This window comes from Drosophila obscura, unplaced genomic scaffold, assembly GCF_018151105.1.
Source record: "Drosophila obscura isolate BZ-5 IFL unplaced genomic scaffold, ASM1815110v1 contig_73, whole genome shotgun sequence".
Classification (NCBI taxonomy): Eukaryota; Metazoa; Arthropoda; class Insecta; order Diptera; family Drosophilidae; genus Drosophila; species Drosophila obscura.
Genome location: NW_024542865.1, coordinates 2,582,106 through 2,602,733, shown reverse-complemented (window position 1 = coordinate 2,602,733; position 20,628 = coordinate 2,582,106). Strand labels below are relative to the sequence as shown.

The following is a 20,628-nucleotide window of genomic DNA, read 5'->3' as shown; positions in this document are numbered from 1 at the left end:
ACACACACTATGTACGTGTGCTGGTTGTGGCCACAAGCAAAGGCATTTCCATGGGAAACAGCAAGGCGTACGGGCCTGGGCCTGGGCCTGGGCTTGGACTTGGGTTTGGGCTGCCGTTCACTGTGCAAATGTTTGAGGGCAAAGTGCTGAGTGTATTCCCTTAACACGCATCATGACGCCCAGACGAAAAGCGTACAACTTCTTTTTCGTTGCGCAACCAACACCCCACCCCCCTGGCAACCCCGAACCCCCCTTGGAAAAGCGAGAGAAAATGAAAAGTCTATAAAAAGTTTACTTTTTTAATACTTTTCGCATTTATATGTAATAAAAATCTTGTAAAATGCGCCTTTTTTGCACTTCACAATGCGCGTTCCTCCCCCACCACACCACACACCATCCCATGTGGATGTCACCCACCCCCTCCACCCAGCCAGCCAGCTAGCACCGCCCCTCGTTTAGGGTTCAGTGCAAAATTCTGTTATACTCGACTGGCATCTACGGCTTTCGGCCCCCCAACCCCCCCGGCAAAACTTGCAACTATGGAACCGCAGTTCTGTTCTGTTCTGTTCTGTTCTGGATCTTTGGTGCCTGTGATCCGAGGGGGGAAGTAGAGCGAGTCCTGGGCTTGGGCTGCTCCTGGGCTTGGGCTGCTGCTGTAACTTTTGTGTAACATTTGCTGCAACAACAAGTGGCAGCACTTGAAATCCAAGCGGCGTAATTCCAGCAGACGACCAGAACGAGAATGCTTCTTAGCTGGGGCTAAGTAGCGCCCCCCCCTGCCCTGCCCTGTCCTGCCCCAACCAGAATGAAAGAGCCTTTGAGAGCTGTTGTCAGGGATGGGCAGGGGGGGGGGCAGGGGTGGCAGGGGAGCACAAAAACAACATTATTGAGGAAAAAGGTTTAATGCGGCCTAAGCTCTCCATCTCCATCTCCGTCTCCATCTTTCTCCTTTCTCCTTCCGCCTCCTCACCTCTTTCTGTGTGTGAGTCTTCCTTCCTTCTGCTGGATATCTCTGCCTTGTGGTGGTGGGTGGCAGTGCTGGCGGGGGGGGTGGGTCTGTGGGTCTGTGGGTTTGGTCGTCAATCGGCATTTGGCATTTGGCATTTCTAGCCATGGCAACCCAGGCACAGGCACAGGCACAGGCACAAGCCCAAAGCGCTGATGAGGTTGTGCAGCAGGCCACAAAATCCCCAATCCCAGTTGCCTGCCGCCGCTGATTGGCCAACTAATCCCCGTCATATCTTTGCACAGCCCACCCCCCTATGCACAGCACATTTAATAAAGTCCTGGTGGAAAGTGAGAGTGAAAGCTTTTGGGTGGCAGGCCGTGGGAGGGGGGCGGAAGCATTTTTCAATTTTTCACTTTAATCAAATTAAAATTCATTCGCTGCGCTTATGAAGCGTGCAAGCGGTCGTGAGGGGGCGGGGGCACAGGGGGATGGCATGGCTAAAAGGGGGATTTTGTTGTGCCACTGTCTGCCGCTGACAGACGCGTCGCGACGCGTCGCGTTTTGCTGCTTTTGTCCCTTGCACATTGCCAGGACAACGCCGAGACCGGGCCCCAGTCCTTGGCCCATGAGCCGAGCCGAGCCGAGCCCATCCACCTCGCCACTCCGCGTAGCTTGAATTATTTTTTTTGCAGGGCGCCTGCTACCCAGTGGAAGATCGCAGAATTTTCTATTTCCATTTCTATGCCATTTTCTTTCTACATTTAATCAGCTTTAATATTCGTGAATTTCAATGGAATTCCATTTGCCAGGGTATTCGCCCGTCCATCAGCCAGCCAGTGACATGCTACGGCACTTACTTCTCTGCTCTTCGTTTTTTTTTTTTGTATTTTGTATTTCTTTGTTAAGTTTGCCAGACCAAAAACTTGGTCCGCAGCTTTGCATTGCGGTCGACTTCCGACTCTTTTCCGACTCATCCCCATCCCCATTTCTCTTCCCCACCCCACAGCCGAAACTCGAACGCTGCAAGGCATTTTTTGGGCAACTACAATGAATGTACATTTTGGGCAGAGACCCGGACCCGGACCCGCAAACGAACCCAGGCACGGATGCAACAGCAGCAGCAGCCACCCCCAGTTCCAGCCCAGTTCCAGCCCAGTTCCAGCCCATTGCCAAGCCCCGAGGCGATGAAATTTGATAAATATGCGTACATATTAGTTTCAGTTGCCGGCTCGCAAGACCCACGGCTGGGCGAGAAATGAGAGGCAAAGCTCGAAATAAAACTAAAAAAAAAAAGAAGAAAAAAAAAACACAGCCCCCGGGCGGAAATTTTACTTAAATTGCGCTTTAAATTAATTTTCTCCCGGCCAGAGCTCCGCCCTTTTCTATGCGTTGAGTGGTGTCGAGTGCCGTGCCGAGATTTCCGAACCCCCAAAAGTGCGATTATGCAGCACTACTGCAGGACTGCTCGTAGGACCCCAGGACTACGACTAGAACTTGAACTTGGGCAAAGTACAGACGACAGACAGACAGACAGACAGACAGACAGACAGACAGAGTTGGGTTGGTGTCTGGCACAATAAACTGCTTATGCAAATGCAAAATCAATAAGATGTGCTGATGCTGGAATGGACTCGGAATGGACTCGGAATGGACTCCAGAGCTCACAGCAGGAGCGTACGTAGTCGTCGCAGTTTTGTTGAACGCTGCTTAATTTTAATTGGGAATTAATTTACAGAATAAAGATGGAATGAAGCTGATGCCGCTGCTTGTTGGCACAGGTGAGATTCATTCAGATTCAGCCAAAGCTAAATTAGTTTCATCAAGCAGCGCAAAAGTGTGCTACATATTTTGTAGACACAAAAATGTACCCAAATAAATGCATTTTGGGTATCTATCTAAATTTTTGCATGTTTAACCAGGTTCAGGTTCAACTAGAAACCCCTCAAGCCAGTGGAAGGTGCAGCCTTAATTAAGTATTAAATGTTGATAGAAAATATATAGAAAATATTGCACATCCAAGTGGAAAAACTTACCCTTTCAGCTGCATACATATGTATATCCCCAATAGATCTATACCCACAAATAATAAGAATCGTTCGCATTTGATTTTGTTATTATTTTTATTATTATTGTATTATTATTAGCAATTTGTCCACTTAATTCGATTAAACTTTCATGCTTGGTTTTTGCTTGTTTTTCGGTTTTTTACTTTTTCAAGTACACATAAATGATATACATATATATATATATATTTTTTCTTTTGTTTTTGCTTGTTTTTTTTTGTTGTTTTTTTGTTTTGTTTTGTATATATAACTTGGAGTCGGTGGCTCCAACTGCTTGTCTTTGATATATTTATGTAGTTCTTGTTTTCCGCTTGACACACAAAAATTGCATATATTTTTTTTACTGTGCTGTGTGTGTGTGTGTGTATAATTATGATTAATCCATATGTTAATGTATATATATGTGTGTATATATATATATAGATTTTTTATATATTATATAAGTACCAACTACAATACTTTAATATCAGACAATGTGAATTCTTCTGCCGCATGCAACGCATTTTATTTATTTTTTGTTCTTTTCGCAGTAAGTATTTTTTCTTTCTTTATGTTTCGTGGCTCAACAAAATATCTAGCAATAATCAAAATTGATATCATTTCTGTATTACCTTTTGATCTCCCCTTCAACTGCTTCCTTCTGCTGTTTTTTTTTTTGAGTATTTACAAAAATTCTAAGAAAAAAAGGCTTTCTCTTTTCTTGTGTGTCGCTTTGTTTTGTTTTGTTTTGTTTTTGTGTGTGTTTTTGATTATGTTTATATGTATGTGCGTATGTATGCACTCTATAGATATATATATGTATGTATATAGCTTATCATATGAATAATTCTTTCTGCTGGACAAACACACACACTGGATATATTCGTATTAGTTAGACGATCAAAAAAAAACAAAAAACATTCTATTATATAATTAATTAATTTTCATTCTCTTGTGTGTTGAAGGATATGTGCGATTAGTACAGAATATGCATAAGGCATACAATATGGGATACAAACGAATTTATGGTAGGTGGTGGGGGTGGGGTGGGGTGGGGGAAATGTTCTCTAAGAATGCACTACCGAAACTTCGATCTCCGATCGCCGATCTTCTTTTTTCTTTTCCTTTCCATTCGTAACATATATATAAATACAGTGTATATATCCATTTTGCATATATCCTTTATCATTTATCCGTTTACTTGTATGTTTTATATATTCATTTATCGTTAAGATTAGGAAAAAAATGTGGTTTAAATAAATAAACTGCTTGACATATCGACTAATGACTAATTTGGTTATGTTTTTGCGTCTCCATCTCCTCTGCCACGCTCCTTACGTGCTGCTGCTGCTGTTGTTGTAATTCTTTCTTTTTTTTTTTAGTATTTTTTAAGTACTTTCTCTCCTTCGTTCGCTCTTTCTTTCTCTCAAAGAGTATTTACTTTTTTTTTTAATTTTTTATCATTTTTTTTTTCTGTTGTTGCGGAAACGGAAGTCAATTTGTCAGCTTGGGGCTGTTGTTGTTGCTTATGTTCTTGTTGTTCTTGCAGTCGATTTTTGGGTGCTATATACTGTTTGTTTTTGCTTTTGCTTTTTGTTTTTGTTTAGGTTCTTTTGGTGGGCATATTGAAAATCTTTTGTTACCAGAATGCTAGTTATACAGTTACGTAATCGACCCGCCCCGTCCCAACCCTGTCCCCGCCCCTGTCCAACATGTCATGTAATGTGTGTGAGAGAAGAGAATGTCACTCCATCTGCAGGGCCATCATCGTCGCATCAATTTATATGCTAATGGAGCTCTGGCATCCCTATTTAAAATACATATGCGACAACACGCCCATTGCCACGCCTATCGTTGCCCCATGCTCCCTATAACTCCCCCCCTCACGTCACTCGTTTAATGAACAGCGAAATAAAATAATACAAAAAAAGAGACGTACAGAAGAAAGCCAAAACCCAATTTATTTAAATATATATAAATGTTTTATACGCGTGTATTCTCATATGTGTATATAAATTAATATGCTTTTTCATGGCCATACGCCCCCGCACACACACACACACACACACACACACACATACTTTCATATCCGACTGGCCACGCCCCCCTACCGGCCCTGCCGCACGTTGACAAAATTCAGTTAACGCAAAATCTCATTTAAATATGCATGAAGGCAGGCAGGCAGGCAGGCAGCAGCCACAGCCGGCCACAGTCGGCAACAGTCGGCAGCGCCACGCGATGGAACCCGCAATTGAATTTCCCCCATTTACTCGCTTCTTTTTTTTGGCCGTTGTTTTCCCACCGAATCGCACTTTTTTCGACATTTATTTAATGCCTTTTTTCTGTGCAGGTAAAGGGCTTACGAGTATTTCCCGGGGCAGACGTGACAAGATCTATTAATGAAGGCAAACAATGGACGTTTGGTACTCTTATGGGATGTGGATGTGTACTATGGATAGGCGCAAATTACAGAATGTTCTATGACCCATAGGCGATAGTTAGAGGAAAGATACTCGCGGAAAAAAACGACTATAAGGGGGAAAGATTTTGCAGAAATACTTGCAAGTATTGGCTGAAGCTCTTCGATGGCAATGGCTCTCAGACAATTAGGGAAACTATTTCTGAAATGAAAAATATCTAATGAAATAGAAGGTAGACTCCCCTAGCCTATACCCATTCTCCCCTCTTCGTCACCCCCTTGCAAACCTTTCCCCCTGGAGTATGTGTGTACCAACTGTTTTTGCACAGCCATTGGGCGGGGGTAACGCACATAAAAATGTTTTTTTTTTTTTTGTTTAAATTTATACAGTTTACAGTTGACAATTTTGCATTTATCTTGCTCGAGGACACACACTCCCCTTCCCTGTCCAAAAGAGTGTCCATGTCAGGGTCCATGTCCATGTCCATGTCCATGTCCCCATCCGTGTCCACGGCCGTGTCTGTGGTGGACACACGTGTGTTTATGACTCATACGCCATGTTGGTCAGCGGAGAGCCAGAAGCAGAACCAGAGCCAGATGCAGATGCAGAACCATAACCATAAAGCGGACCGAAGGCCACGGCTAATTATGCGTCCCTGGGCGGAGAGTGAATGCCAACAAAAATCTCGGCTTAAATGCGGCAGCATGTTCCACTGTCCCAATGTCCCACTGTCCGACAGTCCCTGCATATGTTGCCCCCATTTTGATTTATCATACATCATGGTCATGGTCGGACCTGAATAACTTGTGAATGGTAAATGGCTCTGGAGGGGAGCCATCACGGGAATGGCAATGGTAATGGGGAATGGGGAATGGGCATGAGGCGACAGCCATCAGACACATCATACTGGCAATGGCAATGGCAATGGCAACGGCAACAAAAGGCCCCACAGCCAGCAAGGCAATCGGCTGGCCAGAGTAGGTGTCTCGCACCTCTGACGGTGTGTCCCAAAGATCTCGATTCAGTCACACTGGACAGGCTGGATGGCTGACACAGCGAACGGAGCGGACATTGGACAGGCAGGCAGAACATAAACATGAAAATAAATTCATTAAAACATTTATCAAGTTCGACACTTGGCTGTCATATATCATGTTACATTTTGAGTTCAGTTCGAAACATGTTTAATCCGCGTGCCAGCCAGGGGGGGAAACAAAAATGTAACTGCAATCGTTCGAGGAGGGTAGAACGCAGGGGGGCTTAGCTCAGGCCTCAGCCCACGAAGTTCATTCCCCATATCACGCTCTCCTCACCGCTCTCTGTTTGCTTTTATTGTAATTTGTGTAACGTGTGGAACCATGTTGTCTGTTGTTGTTTCGTTGATGCATATCGCGCTGGCACAGTGCCAACCAGCTAAGCGGGAATGAAACATTTTTCTGTAGGAAAAACCTCTACCTTTACGTGTAACCTGTAACTGATCCATCGAGCTATCACTGTATGAAGAGGTTCCCCCACAAATAAGTTTTCGGACGCTTCAAGTGCTCCATGGCCTACACACATATGCTGGAAAACAAGTTACAAAGTTACTCTGCCCCCTCAAAGCCCTATGCGACGATCAATCTTTTACCCTCACTCTCACTCCCTCTCTGTCTCTTGTTGTCTGTCTTTAATTTTAGAAAAAGACACACTCAGATCGAATGAAATTGAGCTTCAGACAGAGTGGGAGAGTGAGAGAGAGTGGGACAGAGCAAGGCAATTTGCATGCATAATTCAAATTGAATATTAAATTCAAATAAATGCATTTTAAATGAGTATTTTTTCTGTTGTTGCTGCTGTTGTTGCTGCGTTGTTGCTGTTGCTGTTTGGTGTTTGATGGTGAAACGGCGCTTGAATTGACATTTTATTGATGCATTCATCAAACAAATTGTTATGCAAAGGCGCGTGAAAAATCAACTAGTAAATTGTCAATAAACATGTGCATAATTAACAGCAAAAACTTTGTTTGCATAAATTCTTGAGAGGCGCTTTTCAATCAGCCAGCCAGCCAGCCAACAAAAACCGGAATGGATAACGTTAAAACGTTTCACACAAAACAAAAGAAGAGCCATGGCGTGGGGGTGGCAGCAACAAATGTTAAATATTAAAAAAGCAATTTGGCAAATATCATAAAATGGAATCAATGTTTGCTTGAGAGAATGAATGGCATATATGCTGAAAACTGAGATTAAAATATAAAAAAGTAAAAGCGTTTGGGGGTACTCCGCTTCATGGCATTGAAACTATTGTGGATAATCTTAATGGATCAAAGTCTAACGTGGAAAATGCTGCTCGATTGAAGTTCAAAATAATTAACATGGAAATTGATTGCTTTATCTTATTTCGCTTTGCTTTAGTTTTCTTATGCGTTGTATCAATCTTTGTTAAAGCAATCTTTTACATCAATTCTGCTTTGTATTTAATTTTGTTGTTTTTATTGCTGATCATCAACTGAGGCTTGAGATCTGCTTTAAGTGTTCCATTTTATTTAGCATCATTAGCAGCAGATTAAGATCTCTTTGTTAAGTGTTCCACTCCAGTTCGTATTCCAATCACTATCAACTGGTATCATCTGCAGCGTATAGCGTATCTCTTGCCCCACAATGGAAACTTTAATCCCGCAGTAAATTCGCATAAATTCCCAACACATTTCCTTGACCAACTTTTGGCTCGCTTCGCTCCGTGTTCCGTGTGCCCCATTCGGTCGAGTGCCCCTAATAAACTCTGTGTGTGTGTGTGATGTGTGTGGAAGCCTGCCGCCATCTGGTAACGCTGGTCAAGGCTCATGTTGTTGGTTTATGACTGCACTTATGTGTTGACTATGGCCTGTTTGTCTATGCCCCCGCCCCGCACTCTCTCCCCACAGTCCTGTCCGTCCCCCCCAGCTGTTCGTTGTCCGTTTGTTTGTATGTCTGATGGGGTCTGATGGTGGCCTCGCGACACGCAACGTCTGAACGTTTTTCGCACTTGTTTTTGCTTTTTTTTTTGTTGTTGTTGTTATTGTTGTGTTGTTCAATTTATAACTGTTTTTTATGGCCTGCATTCCACTGTGCCACCAGGCCCATCCCCCCCACCCTCATCCAACCACTTTCGATGTCACGTAACTGTAATTAGCATTTTGGTATTTTTTTTGTTGTTGTTCTATTAAAAGGGAGTAACGTAATTATTTTCGGTTTGTAAAATCATTTTATAGACTAGAGAAATGCCCCCAGAAAGGAAGATTATGCTGAGATAATTAATAATCATTGGCTGAACGCCAAAGATTCTATTGAGGATGTTTTAGCAGTGTTTCTCTCTGTGTGTGTATTTTTTTCTTATATTTTTTGGGGGCAGATTTGAGTTTTGAGTGTTGAGTTTTGAGTTTTGAGTTTTGATTAATTTATAGCATGATGCCGAAGAAGGTCAGAAACTTGAGTAAACTGTACAATTTATACAAAAACCGATACCTAGCCAAGTGTATGAAATTGAAATCCGCTCTGACATATTCCGTTTCCGGTTCGATTCAACTGCATTTGCGGGCCCGCCGCTGGAAGCGCTTCATGCGCAGCGACCACTCGTCCTTCCACTCCAACACCACAGAGCTGGGACCGATGGCCAGATATCCAGGCGCCGCCTCCGAATCGCGTCCAAGTATAAGATATGATCTGTGAATGCAAATAGAGCGGATAAGAGCGATGTTAGATTAATAGTAAAACAACTCAGTTGAGGCACGGGCACAGCAAAATCAGAAGAGACAACTTTTAGATTTGATTTGAAGTCCGGTATGCTCAGAGAGCAATGAGCTGGGGCCCAGCGCAAGGTTTATTAACTGTGGGGTAAGGCAGTCAGCGCCAGCGCCCTGCACTACGCAAACAGAACTGTTTTTGCTTTCCTCTTCAAAATTTTTGGAGAAGAAACAGGTCGAGAAAGAACATGCCAGCATGCTCATCAACTCAGAGAGCGAGAGAGCGTAGAGCGAGCTGCCTTACCTAGCGCCCACGGTGCTCAGTGCAAAACAACAGTTAGATTTCGTTTGCATGCGAGAGAGCAACATAATGAGAGCGCAAATTGAGAGCGCAATCAAAGCGCTGCCTAAACGATGCAGCCAGCTGCGCTGCAGCAGCATTTAGTTATGCTCAACGGCACATGCAGCCGAACGAACCCGCTGCCGACGCCTCGTTCAGCGCGAGAGCAGCACAGGCAGAGAGCGAGAGAGAGGAGGAGAGTATGCCAAACTGAAGAGAGGATCGCTTCAAGGGCAAGTGGATGTGGATTAGCAACGGAATTAACAGTTATCAGCGGAGCTTGAATAAATGGGCATAGAACCTTGCACGTTTCTCTTACAAACGAAGGTATATGTACATACATAGATACCCCTAAATATTTCCCATGCTACTACTGGATTACTCACTTATTCAGTTTGATTTTGGGACACTGGCACTCGATGCTCTTGCGCGGCACCAGCAGCATCATATTGCCACGGCCGAGCAGGGAGCTGGTCGTGCCCGACATGGGATTCCGCTTGAAGATCGTCTGGATATTGATTTCGTATTTGTAGATTTCGTTCTGTCGCTCGATCGAGAACTTCTCCGTGCTGATGTCCTGAGAGGCGCGATCGTGGCCAATAACCTTGGCCAAAATGGCTGTAATTATGCCAAGAGAATGTATAGGAAAAAAGGTTATAAAGAGAGAGAGAGGGGCGTACTTACCATAATCTTCCATGCAAAACTTGTTTAGATTTAGCTTCTTGGGACTGGCCTTGCACTTGCCGCAATCTGTGAATTAGACACATACAGATATGGATATACATATATGGTGAGGAATCGAAGCGTTTTTCTTTGAGTGTACTCACACTTCTTCATTTCCTCGGCCTGGGAGCCGCCGCCCTCCTTGTAGTCGCCATTGCCAGCACCGCCACCGCCTCCGCCAGCGCTCTCGGCCTGAATCATGTTCGCGTTGGTGGGCACTTCTGTTAATTGCAGCAGCAGAAGAAGTAGAAACAAAAGTTAGAGAAGGATCCGGTATATGTATAGTGGGATAGGAGGATAGGAGGAATCTGTTGGCACTCACTGATGCAGGGCGCCACATGGGAGCGCGTCTGTTGGTAGCCGCGGGCACAGCGGTTGCAGGTCAGACCGGTGACACCCTCCTTGCAGGGGCACTGTCCACTCAGATGATTGCAGGTCTTGCCCGTGGATCCCACCGGATGGCAGTCGCAACCTAAACCAGAAACAGAAACAGAAACGGAAACAACATCCTCATTAGCGGAGAGTTCTTTTTTTTGCCTTTGCCATCTCGTTCATAGATGAGTTGTATCCATCTGGCAGCTACCATCAGACAGACCACTGATTGATTGATGACAGCTTATTATCAATATCAAGGAATACTCCAATTCCGCACAACCGGCGGGAGGGAGGGGGGTTGGGAGTCCGTCCCTCCCACTGAGCTGTCTCAGCTGTCTGATTCAATCTATTTATATGAAATGGGAATAGGATACGAGGGGGGCGGGGGACTTACGTTTGCAGACTTTGCGATGATTTGGCGGCTTGGTGGCATCCCGATAGTAGCCCTCGCGGCAGTAGTGACAATACCGTCCTGTCGTATCGTGTTGACAGTTGTAGCACACGCCTCCGGACACCCGACCGGACAGCTTGTAGAGCTCCAGATTGAAGCGACAGCGACGGGCGTGTCCATTGCACTGACACACTGACACACGAGAGAAAGAGAGCAAAGAAATACATTCGGTTAGAATATGAATGGAATACATTTTATTATGTGCTATAAATAAATCATAAGGAGTACGACGATTATGCATACGTACATTATGTACACACACATATATATACTCGTATATCTAGTGTTTAAAGTAAGCGAAAAATGTCACGAGCGAAGGTTAAGTGACTTCAATTGAAAGTTAAAGCTGCACAGAGCACTCGTTATCTTGTTTACAGTTTTCCTCTTATTATATACACTTTCCCTGCACAGCTGACCTATTTTCCAGGCACAACTGTACTCAATTAGGTGCGCCCAGCTCCAGTTTGAGCGTAAACAGTTTTCCTCATCGCTGCTACCAAATTGTAGTGATTGGCTAACGAGCTTAAGCCGCTTGCTCTGGCACAAACAGCAGCCTTTGAGCAGCAGGAGAGACGTCAGATATCCTTAAGGATGGCCCCAACAGAGCAGCAGGAGGGGAGCTGTGGCTCCATGGAGCCTGCAGTGCGGGTCAGTGAAGCTGAAGAAACCTAATCATTTAATGGCAGGCCACCCCACGTCCACGTAGCCCCGCTTAGCCGCCATTCGTTTTGTCATTAATAATTAATAATCATAGGAAATTGTTACGTGTTCTATTTTCTGGACAGGTGTGGGGTGTGGGGGGTGTGGCTGGCTCCTGTATTTGTCTATGATTGATTATTGTTGCCTTGATTGATGAAAATTGTTGGAAACCGGGCGAGTGTGGGGATTTATTAATGCAGAAGGGCAGAGATGATACGATGGATGTTGGGTCCATTGGTGGTGTTCGGGGGCTACCCTTCGTTTGATATTTATTTTGTTTGTTTTTTGTTTTTTGTTGTTGTTGTTGCTATTGATTTTTGGCCACAATTTCCAGAACGGGCACTCGAAGGTGCCCCCTAATGTTCATTTAATTAGTTGGACAATATCATAAAATAATTTTAGCAACTAATTGGCAGCACTTGACTGCAATTTATGGTCGTCCCTGGAGTTTCCTTTCGCATTCAGCTCCCTCCATATGTGTCTATCCACTGGCTGAGGGCATTAAGCGTGATTTATACCACACACACACAGAGACAGTAGCACCCACACATTGGGCTTGGCAATGGGGGGGGTTGTCCATCGATGCCCACGCAGGGCGCACGCAGGGCGCACGCATGAGCGCCTGTGTGCTGTGTGGAGGCCCTTGGGGAGCAGGGCCCTGGCTGGTGCGACTGGTGCGACTATTGTGATTGCTGTTGCCTCATATTTTTCATATCTTATGTCTGCATCATCGACGACAACGACGACAACGACGTAGCAGAGCCTGACAACAAAAGGAGATGTTCTGGTGGGGGGGGGCAAGGGGCAACTTCCCGGCTATGACAACGCGAACGGTCGTCCGTCTGTCCGTTTATTTGGCAAATAATAACAGCAGCAGCAGCAACAGCAGCAACAATGGACACCAAGAGCAGACACTGAGACAGGAGCTAGAGCCAGTAGCTGGAGCAGTACCAGGACACACAGGCCCGGACGATCCTTGGAATACTTATCGACGAACCTTATCCTTGCAGCAGGCGCACAACATGTGCTACCCCCGCAAACACACACACACACACAGACTCATACACACACACACATATTGTCGTCATCGTTGTCTTCCTCAACCTCATCCCCATTCTCATCCTCATCCTCATTCTCAGCCTCATCGCTGTCGTTGTCGTTGTCGTTGCTCTCTCGTTGTGGTCGTTGCACAAATTAAAATGAATTTTATTTTTACTTGACACTCGACTTCTTCTGAAGTCTCTCTCCAAGGCAGGACAGGCAGTAGGTGGTTGGGGCGGCAGAGCAGAGACCAAGCAAAGCCAGCGAGCATAACGACTTTTAGGTCTGGCATTGGCATTGGCCAAATGGAATTATGGGGCTGGAGCAGAAAGTGCTTGTTCATAAACGATCATGTGGCAATATATATTATAGAATATTGGCAGGCTGAAGGCTGAAGGGACAGAGACAGAGACAAAGAAATCGTTGAATTTTTCTTTGGGTTCAAATTTGATTTAAAATTTATAGAATATTTATTCGTTATATTTCGCTTCGAGCTTCGCTTAATTGTTGCATCTGCTGATTTCTGCTGTATCTGATTTCTTAGAGCATTTTCCGTTCGTTCTTTGGCTGTTTCTGTTTTTGCTTCACTCGAGAATTCCATCTTATTCGCATTCGCATTGGCATTCTCATACTCATCTCCATTTGGCATCTCTCCGCTCTCAGCTCTCATCTGCAATGCCATTGTCATTGCCATTGCCATTGTCATTGTCCGTTCGCATCAATATGAATCTTATGAAGGCGAACCTTTTGTCAGGCGGCAGAGGCAGGGCTCTGGCTCTGGCTGTGGCTCTCTGCCTGTTGTCCTGTCGCTGTTTGCTCATATCACTTTTAATGATAACAATAATGATAATAATAAGATGCCGCCTCGCCACTCCACCTCCTCCTCTCCTGCTCCGCCATTGGCACTCTCCCGCCCTCTCGCACTGTCTGACCCTGGGGGCACGTTGTCTCTTTCTCTGTTGTTGCCATTGACACGCATTGTAAATGAGTCGCATGCCCCAATCGAAATGAATGGCTGGTTGGCTGGTTGGCTGGTTGGTTGGGCCCCCGCACATAAATTCCATTCCATTGGCAGACAATTAGAAAAGAACCTCAAACCTCAACCGAACAGTGAACTGTGAACAAAAAGCCAGCCACAAAATTAGCCTCAAAAGTGGAACAAATACAAAATTTGTATCTCCGGTGTGCCGATGGCACAGTATGTATAATCCCCGCCATATATAGTGCGGGATTTACTGAGGCATGTCGAAATGTTATAGAACCAAACGAAACGGTGTACGGGGAAGGGGCAGCGGGCAGGGGCAGCACTCAATCAACATAATTTGGAGAGGAGGAAACAATAAAACGCATTTTAACGCGAATTTTCTTTACAGTTCATTTGATTTGTGGAAAACACACACAGAAACACATTGGCATTAGCATTAGCAGCCCCCCACCCCCACCAATGTTTCTCTCACTCGAAACCCCAATTTGCACATCTCACGGCAAGAGAATGCTCTTTTGATATACGGCCAGAGATTGGAGATCGGGAAGGCACAGGCACAGGCACAGGCACTGGCCCAGACGATGGCCCGGAGACCCAGACCCACAGCTGAAGAAAATTTGCAGGCGGTCGAGAAAAGAAAAGTTCATAATTTAGCTGCAATTTTAATTAAAAGCCAAACACTCCGTTGGAACACTCTCTGCTTCGCTTCTCTTTTTCTTTTTCTTTATATTTTTTTTTTTGTTTTTTTTTTGGGTTAGAAAATGGGGAATGGAAATGCCAATGGAAGAATGGGAATCGACGACGGGTGAAAACTCATGCAAAAAGCCAACGAAAAGTGCGAAAAAAAAAAAACACCAACACACACACACACAGAGAGAGAGAGAGAGAGAAATAAAGGAAAACATGTGAAAATCATTTTGCACCATGCCACAGGCCACAGGAGTATGGGGGCATTGGGGCATTTGGCGCCGACAGATAAGCCGGGCAACGGGCCGACGGGGCGACGGGGCGACGGTGCGACGGGCGATGTGCCGACAATCAGACATACCGACGGGACTGGACTGGACCCCAGAGAGGAGGTTCTTCGGTCGACGAGTCGCACTGGGAGTTATGTGCCCGTTTGTTGTAAAACGGCACAAAAATTATGGGCGAAAACCAAACAGGCCTCGGAAATTGTGAAGATTGAGACGGGGAGAGCGGCCCCTACCCACCGCCAGTTGCTGGGACGGTGGAGCCGCCTGACAGGCCCCCCCCATCCATATACCCCATCTATAAACTGGCTACAAAATGTCTAAATTTCTGACTGCAAAAAAAAAAGAAGGAAAACAAAAAGAGAAAAGTGGGAGGGAACTGCAACAAAATTTGAGAGAAAAATACAAATAAAAATAAGAAAGAAAGACTCTGGCCAGTGTTTTGTTGTTTCTTTTTTTTTTTTTTTTTTGGGAGCGTCTGGGACCTCAATCCGATATGATATGATCTTGAGTATGAGTACAAGTATTCGTACAAGTATATGTATTCGCATTCGAGGCGAGGAAGAGGCGCCACGCCTGGCCTCAAGAGTGAATGAGTGGCACAATGTTAGCAAATGGAAATGAGCCACAAGAAGAGTTCCTATAAATTACAAGCACTAGCAAGGCTGCTTGCTGTGTGCCAGGAAGTGTACTGCACTCCAAAGCAGAGGTCATATATGGGCTAGCACTCGTATCTCACCCCCCACCCCCCCATAAACAAGTGTGGGAAATGTGGCCAGTATTTATGGCCAAGCTCTCAAATAGATGAAGAGTTGCATATTCAAGTTGGGTTTAGACATAGACACGGGGGGTTCATATGGATATTTATACGCTTAAAGATTCTCTCAGGCTTGGAAGTGTAGTTTCTGGGACAGGTTTGGACATATTTTATTTGGGAACAATTCAATTTTTCATTGGATTTATGATTAATGGAAACAAAGTCACATTTAATTGCTTAGCTGCGGGCTGAAAGAAAAACAGCCAGCAACAGAGACTTCTCTGCCTAGTGATTCGCTCTGCTCTCATCACACTTTCTACAGGTTCTGCCTTAAACATTATTTTCCTGCATTTTCCTGCATTTTCTCATATTTTCTGCTCGTTTTGATTACAATAAAATGGCTTTTGGCTAATGATTTAGAGCCAAGCAATGAAGCGGCGGCGACTGCTCTTTCGCTTTCATAATTTTCGGTGTGGCATATAATTTGTGTGTCTGCCACACATGCCACATGGATGCACACACACACACACACACACACACTGGGAAATACTCGTAAATTTGCCTCATCAGACCCAGACCCAGACTCAGACTCTTGCTCCAGCTGAATTTTTGCTTTGCCTGCAGAAAATGTTATTCGAGTCCCGTTCCGTGTCCTATTCCAAGGACCTCGACCAACTTTTAGCTGTGCTGTTTTTTCGTTTCGTTTTGTTGTTGTTGTTTTTTTTGTGTGTGTAATTTTCGCGCCCGTTGACAAGAAAGTTTCCCTCATTTCTTGCCTTTGGTTTATTTTGGCTTTCGTTTTTTTTTTTTTGCAATTTCCCCACTCTGTTTCTGTCGCTCTTTCGGTCTCAGTTTCTGTGCCTTTTGCTCGCCATTCGTGTGCCCTTTTTTTGCTGGCCCTTTTTGAGTGTGTGCGTGATTTTATTTTTATTTTTATTATTATTTTTATGCACTCGCATTTTTATTCGACGACTCGACGCCGATTTTGGTGGTTTGTGTGTTTTAGAATTTTGGTGTGATTTGAATTCTCAATGAGATGCCCATTTCTCCGAGGGGAATGCTTCTGCTGCTGCTGCCGCGCCTCTGTCCCTCGACTTGAAATTTGTTCATTGGAAATTGTGGGTTGCTGGGGGGGCGTAAATCAAGTGATGCATGAAGGCATGAAGCAGACAAGAACAGAGACAGAGACTCTTGTCTCTACGCCTCTCATACATATCCCATTAGCCAGCTCTCTCCCTCTATTGCCATTTCTTTTACTCTACTGTCTCTCCCGCTCTCTCCCGCTCTCTCTTTCCATCTGTTGCTATTTCTTTGCCTGATTTCAAATGTGCTGCCACGCATAATTATACCCGTACTAAGGTTAAGGGGTTTTAGATTGTGGGGGAGGTGCGCAGAGGGGCACCCTAGAATCTTTAGCATCAATAGCCGAGTCTATAGCCATGTCGCTGTCCGCCGCGTCCGCTGCCGCGCGCGCGCTGTCGCCTGGGCAGACGGCCAAATTGGTTCCCCGGAACGGTTCGCCCGCCCCGCCCACACGGCGAGGATTAAGTGCGCGTAGCCCATACCACCAGACTGGAGTCATAAGCCGGATCAGTGTCCCCCCCCCCGACCACGACACCACCACCCCCCACTGCCGGCAGTGGGGCACGGACGTACAACTACAGTAGCATGTGGTTAGCAGTTAAATGTAAATTTTTTTTTTTTTTTAATTCTAAAATCATAGCCAAGTATTACTGCTGAGTCGGGTATAGTGGTCCCCAGAAGCGACTCACACGTTCCTTCTCGTTTTGCTTGTTATTTTTTTGTTGTTCTTCCTTTTTGTTGTCTCTTTCTTTGGGTGGGGGGGGGGGGCTGGGTGTTGTCTACATCCTTAAGCACTTGCTGGCTTATGGCCTAAGTCTGTTATGATATCCATGCACCAGCCTCCAACTCCACTCCTTCGTACACTTCCTTCCACTCCACTCCCCACCACTTAAATCCTGTTGACAGTTCTCTCTCTCTCCCCTTTTTGGGCACTCTCTTGTCTCCTGTTCTCTCTCTCGTTCTGCCTCTCACAGATTTACGCATATTTTTGGGTCTATTTGAAAAATTTGGTTTGCCAAAATATTTGTCGCTTGAATGACAACCAGCCGATTCGTATATTTAGACATCGAGTGCATCTGTCTTCATTCTCATTCTCATTCTCAGTCGAGTAAATATATATAGAGAGAGAGGGACAGTGTAATATCTTCTTTCTTACGCTGATTCTCCACTGTATTTGCTGTGATATTTATTTAGCTTACATTTATTCACTCGAATAACATGGATCACTTAACAGCCGCCACATGGCATGTTGCAAGTTGAAACCCAGCAACGCTTTCAACGCTTTTAGCAGCATTTTCCCCTCATTAATTTGCTTTCAAATAAATGTAATTTCAACGCCTTCTCCCTGCTGCCTGCTGCTGCCATGGAGAAATTAAACTCTCCCAGCAAAAATTGCGAATCGCGAAATTGGCTTTTGGGCATCCAAAAATTATTTATGGCCCTGTGGGTGGGTGGAGCGTTGCATTGCATTAGTGTGGTGCCAGCGACACCCCCACACAGCCGCACAAAACTGGCAACCATCGATGGAGTGACAACTATGACAACGATGATGATGACGATGATGACGATGACGCCAACACGCGAATTTGGCAAACAAATTATGCCAAAAATTGTGCATTGGGACACACACACAAACACCAAAAATTGCAGACCAGACCCAAATCGGAGCCAAATCGAGGCACTCTCTAGCCACACCCACCACAACCCCTCCATAGCCCAGTCTCCTTGGTTGGATCAAAATTGCCTGGGCGTTTGATAATTGAATTGAAAAGTTTTGTGTGCGCCTCGCACTTATTCCGCTGGGAATCGAGCGAGCGGCGCACAATCAGTGGTAAAAATCCATTGAGACGCCCATAATTTGCACGTTTCGGTGCAACTTTAAGGTCTGATTTGCTGCAGCAAGGACAGCGAGGCAAAGACGGCGGAAAATGGTTAATGGGAAAGTTGGTAAGTGGAACATGGAAATTGAGCAAAATGCAGGCGCCAAATGAAGAAAGAAGAAGCGAGAAAAATCACAAGGAAAGTGCAAGAGCAAATTAAGGAAGGAGTCTCACTGGGATAGAGAGAGAGAGCGCTCCTTTACTGCTAAGCCACACTGTGAGAGAGAAATAGCGAGAGACAGAGAAGAGCCATGGAACATTGTTCTGTTGGTTCTGTCTGTTCCCCGAAATGCAAGCACCCAAGACAAACTTTTAAGTTAAATTTGAAGGCCTTCCTTTAGGAAGGGTATATATCCCATCGTATATCGTTTTCTTCAGACAAAAGTTGTGTGTCGGTCCCTGGCGTTTCTCGGAGCTCGTACATTAGCATTGCCTTTGGCTGTGGCCTCCAGCTTAAGCCTCAGTCTGCTGCTGCTGCTGCTGCTGCCCTGCCCAGAGTGTTTGGTCTTTGGTTTTGGTTTTGGTTTTGGTTTTGGCGTTGGTTTCAGTTACGAGACGCGAGCATTTTCATAAGACATAAATTGTGCGATTTAGCTAAATGCGCTCTACGGACGGACCCATGGCTGGGTAATTTGTGGCATACCCAGGGTCGTACTCTCGTACTCACACTCGAAGGACAGACTTACTGCTGGCTGCTGCTATGCAAAGAGAAAAGAAAGAAAAAGAAAAACTGCAGCAGCATTAAATTACGCTCTCACATGGGCTACAAAACCCATGGCAATGGCAAAGGCAAAGGCAATGGCAAAGGCGAAGGAGATGGAGCCACAGCCACAGCCGAGTCTGGCAGACAAGGAAACTGTCGGACACAAAGACAGAGACAGAGAGACAGACAGGGCGGTGGAGCGGGGATGCTTGAGGATGCGGATACCCAGACAAGGCGACTCTGTGACTCTGCGACAAGCTCATATTGCTTTATGTCTCTCTCCAGTGCCTGGTTAAGCGCTTTTAATGGGACATTTTGTAAGTAAATTGCATTAATTTCCCAACTTAGGCGCGCACCCAAAAAAAAAAAAGAAACACACACACACACAGAGCGAAATGCAATAAAAAGAAAATGCATTTGTAGAGTGTGGAGTGTGGAGAAGAAGTATGTGGAGAAGAGAGAAGCAGACTGGTTTGCAGCAGATGACATACGACCATTTGGCCGTTGTCAATGTGCCAATGCGATGATGGAACGATTTATGAGGCTCCTCTCCAACTCCTCTCCAACTCCACTCGAATCGAATCGAAGCCTCGATTACGATTGTGGCACCTAAGAAACCGGTTGGGCAATTCGATTTCGATATCATCGAACCGCAAACACACCGTACCACGGGTGTCTGTCTCGTGTCGGAATCTCGTGTCTTAGTCTCAAATCAAAATGCAATTAAAAGCAGAGGACCACGGCCACGCTGACACAGCGGGGAAAATTGTTATGGCTCTGGCGCTCTATTGCCAATCGATGGATATCGTGCCACATCTAGCTGCAAGTGTCAAACGGGTTGGCATCATCATCGTCGTCGTCGTCGTCTTCGTCGTCGAAAGCCGGTTAGAATGCAGCCAGATGAGCAACACGAATCGGTAATACTCTATGCAGTTTTTATAGAGATTTTAGGGCTTAAAAGACTCGCGCGCGCTCTCTGTCTCAGAGGGGCTGAGCACTAAAGCGCTCGCTGCATGTCCCTCCCACTCTCTCTCTCTCTATTGTAGTCAGTCTTAGAACCCAAACAAATTAAGCATATATCGTGACTGTTTAGAGAGCCAACATACCCTGCGAAAGGCAAAGGAATACCTTTAAGAAAAGCCAATAAATAATGTTAAAGGATTAAGAAAAGCAGCAAAAAAATAAAACAACTAAAGTGATGTATGTGTGAAATATAGCGGAGGATTTATGGCACTGCTTTCAGCAGTTGGGCCTAATTAAATGTCTTGGGGAAACGGCAAGCCAAATAGCATACAAAAAGAATTCCTAAATAAATTTTAAACCACTTTAAAGAGCAGTGGGGGAGGGGAAGTGGCTAATCTGTGAATCAAATTCCATTTTGTTAGGCAAACACACAATTAGTGGCATCCAAGAGGTGTCTTAGTAGCAATTTTATGGGCCAATTTAGAGCCTGCTCTAAGCCTCTCCACCGCCGCTCCACCCGTTGGAGTAGAGCGTGGCATGTGAAGT

General features: G+C 45.2%; 1 protein-coding gene across 1 annotated transcript in view; it reads right to left on the bottom strand.

Annotated features, from left to right (window-relative positions):
* Positions 1-6,775: 6,775 nt before the first annotated feature.
* Positions 6,776-20,628, bottom strand: part of LOC111064965 (netrin-B) — a 67,398-nt gene continuing 53,545 nt past the window's right edge. Inside the window, exons 2-7 of the mRNA XM_022352881.2 lie at positions 10,944-11,132; positions 10,497-10,646; positions 10,279-10,395; positions 10,136-10,201; positions 9,838-10,069; positions 6,776-9,091 (exon numbers count right to left, since the gene is read on the bottom strand). Coding sequence (XP_022208573.2) covers positions 8,950-9,091; positions 9,838-10,069; positions 10,136-10,201; positions 10,279-10,395; positions 10,497-10,646; positions 10,944-11,132 — 896 coding nt within the window. The 3' untranslated portion in view covers positions 6,776-8,949. The remainder of the gene's footprint in view (positions 9,092-9,837; positions 10,070-10,135; positions 10,202-10,278; positions 10,396-10,496; positions 10,647-10,943; positions 11,133-20,628) is intronic.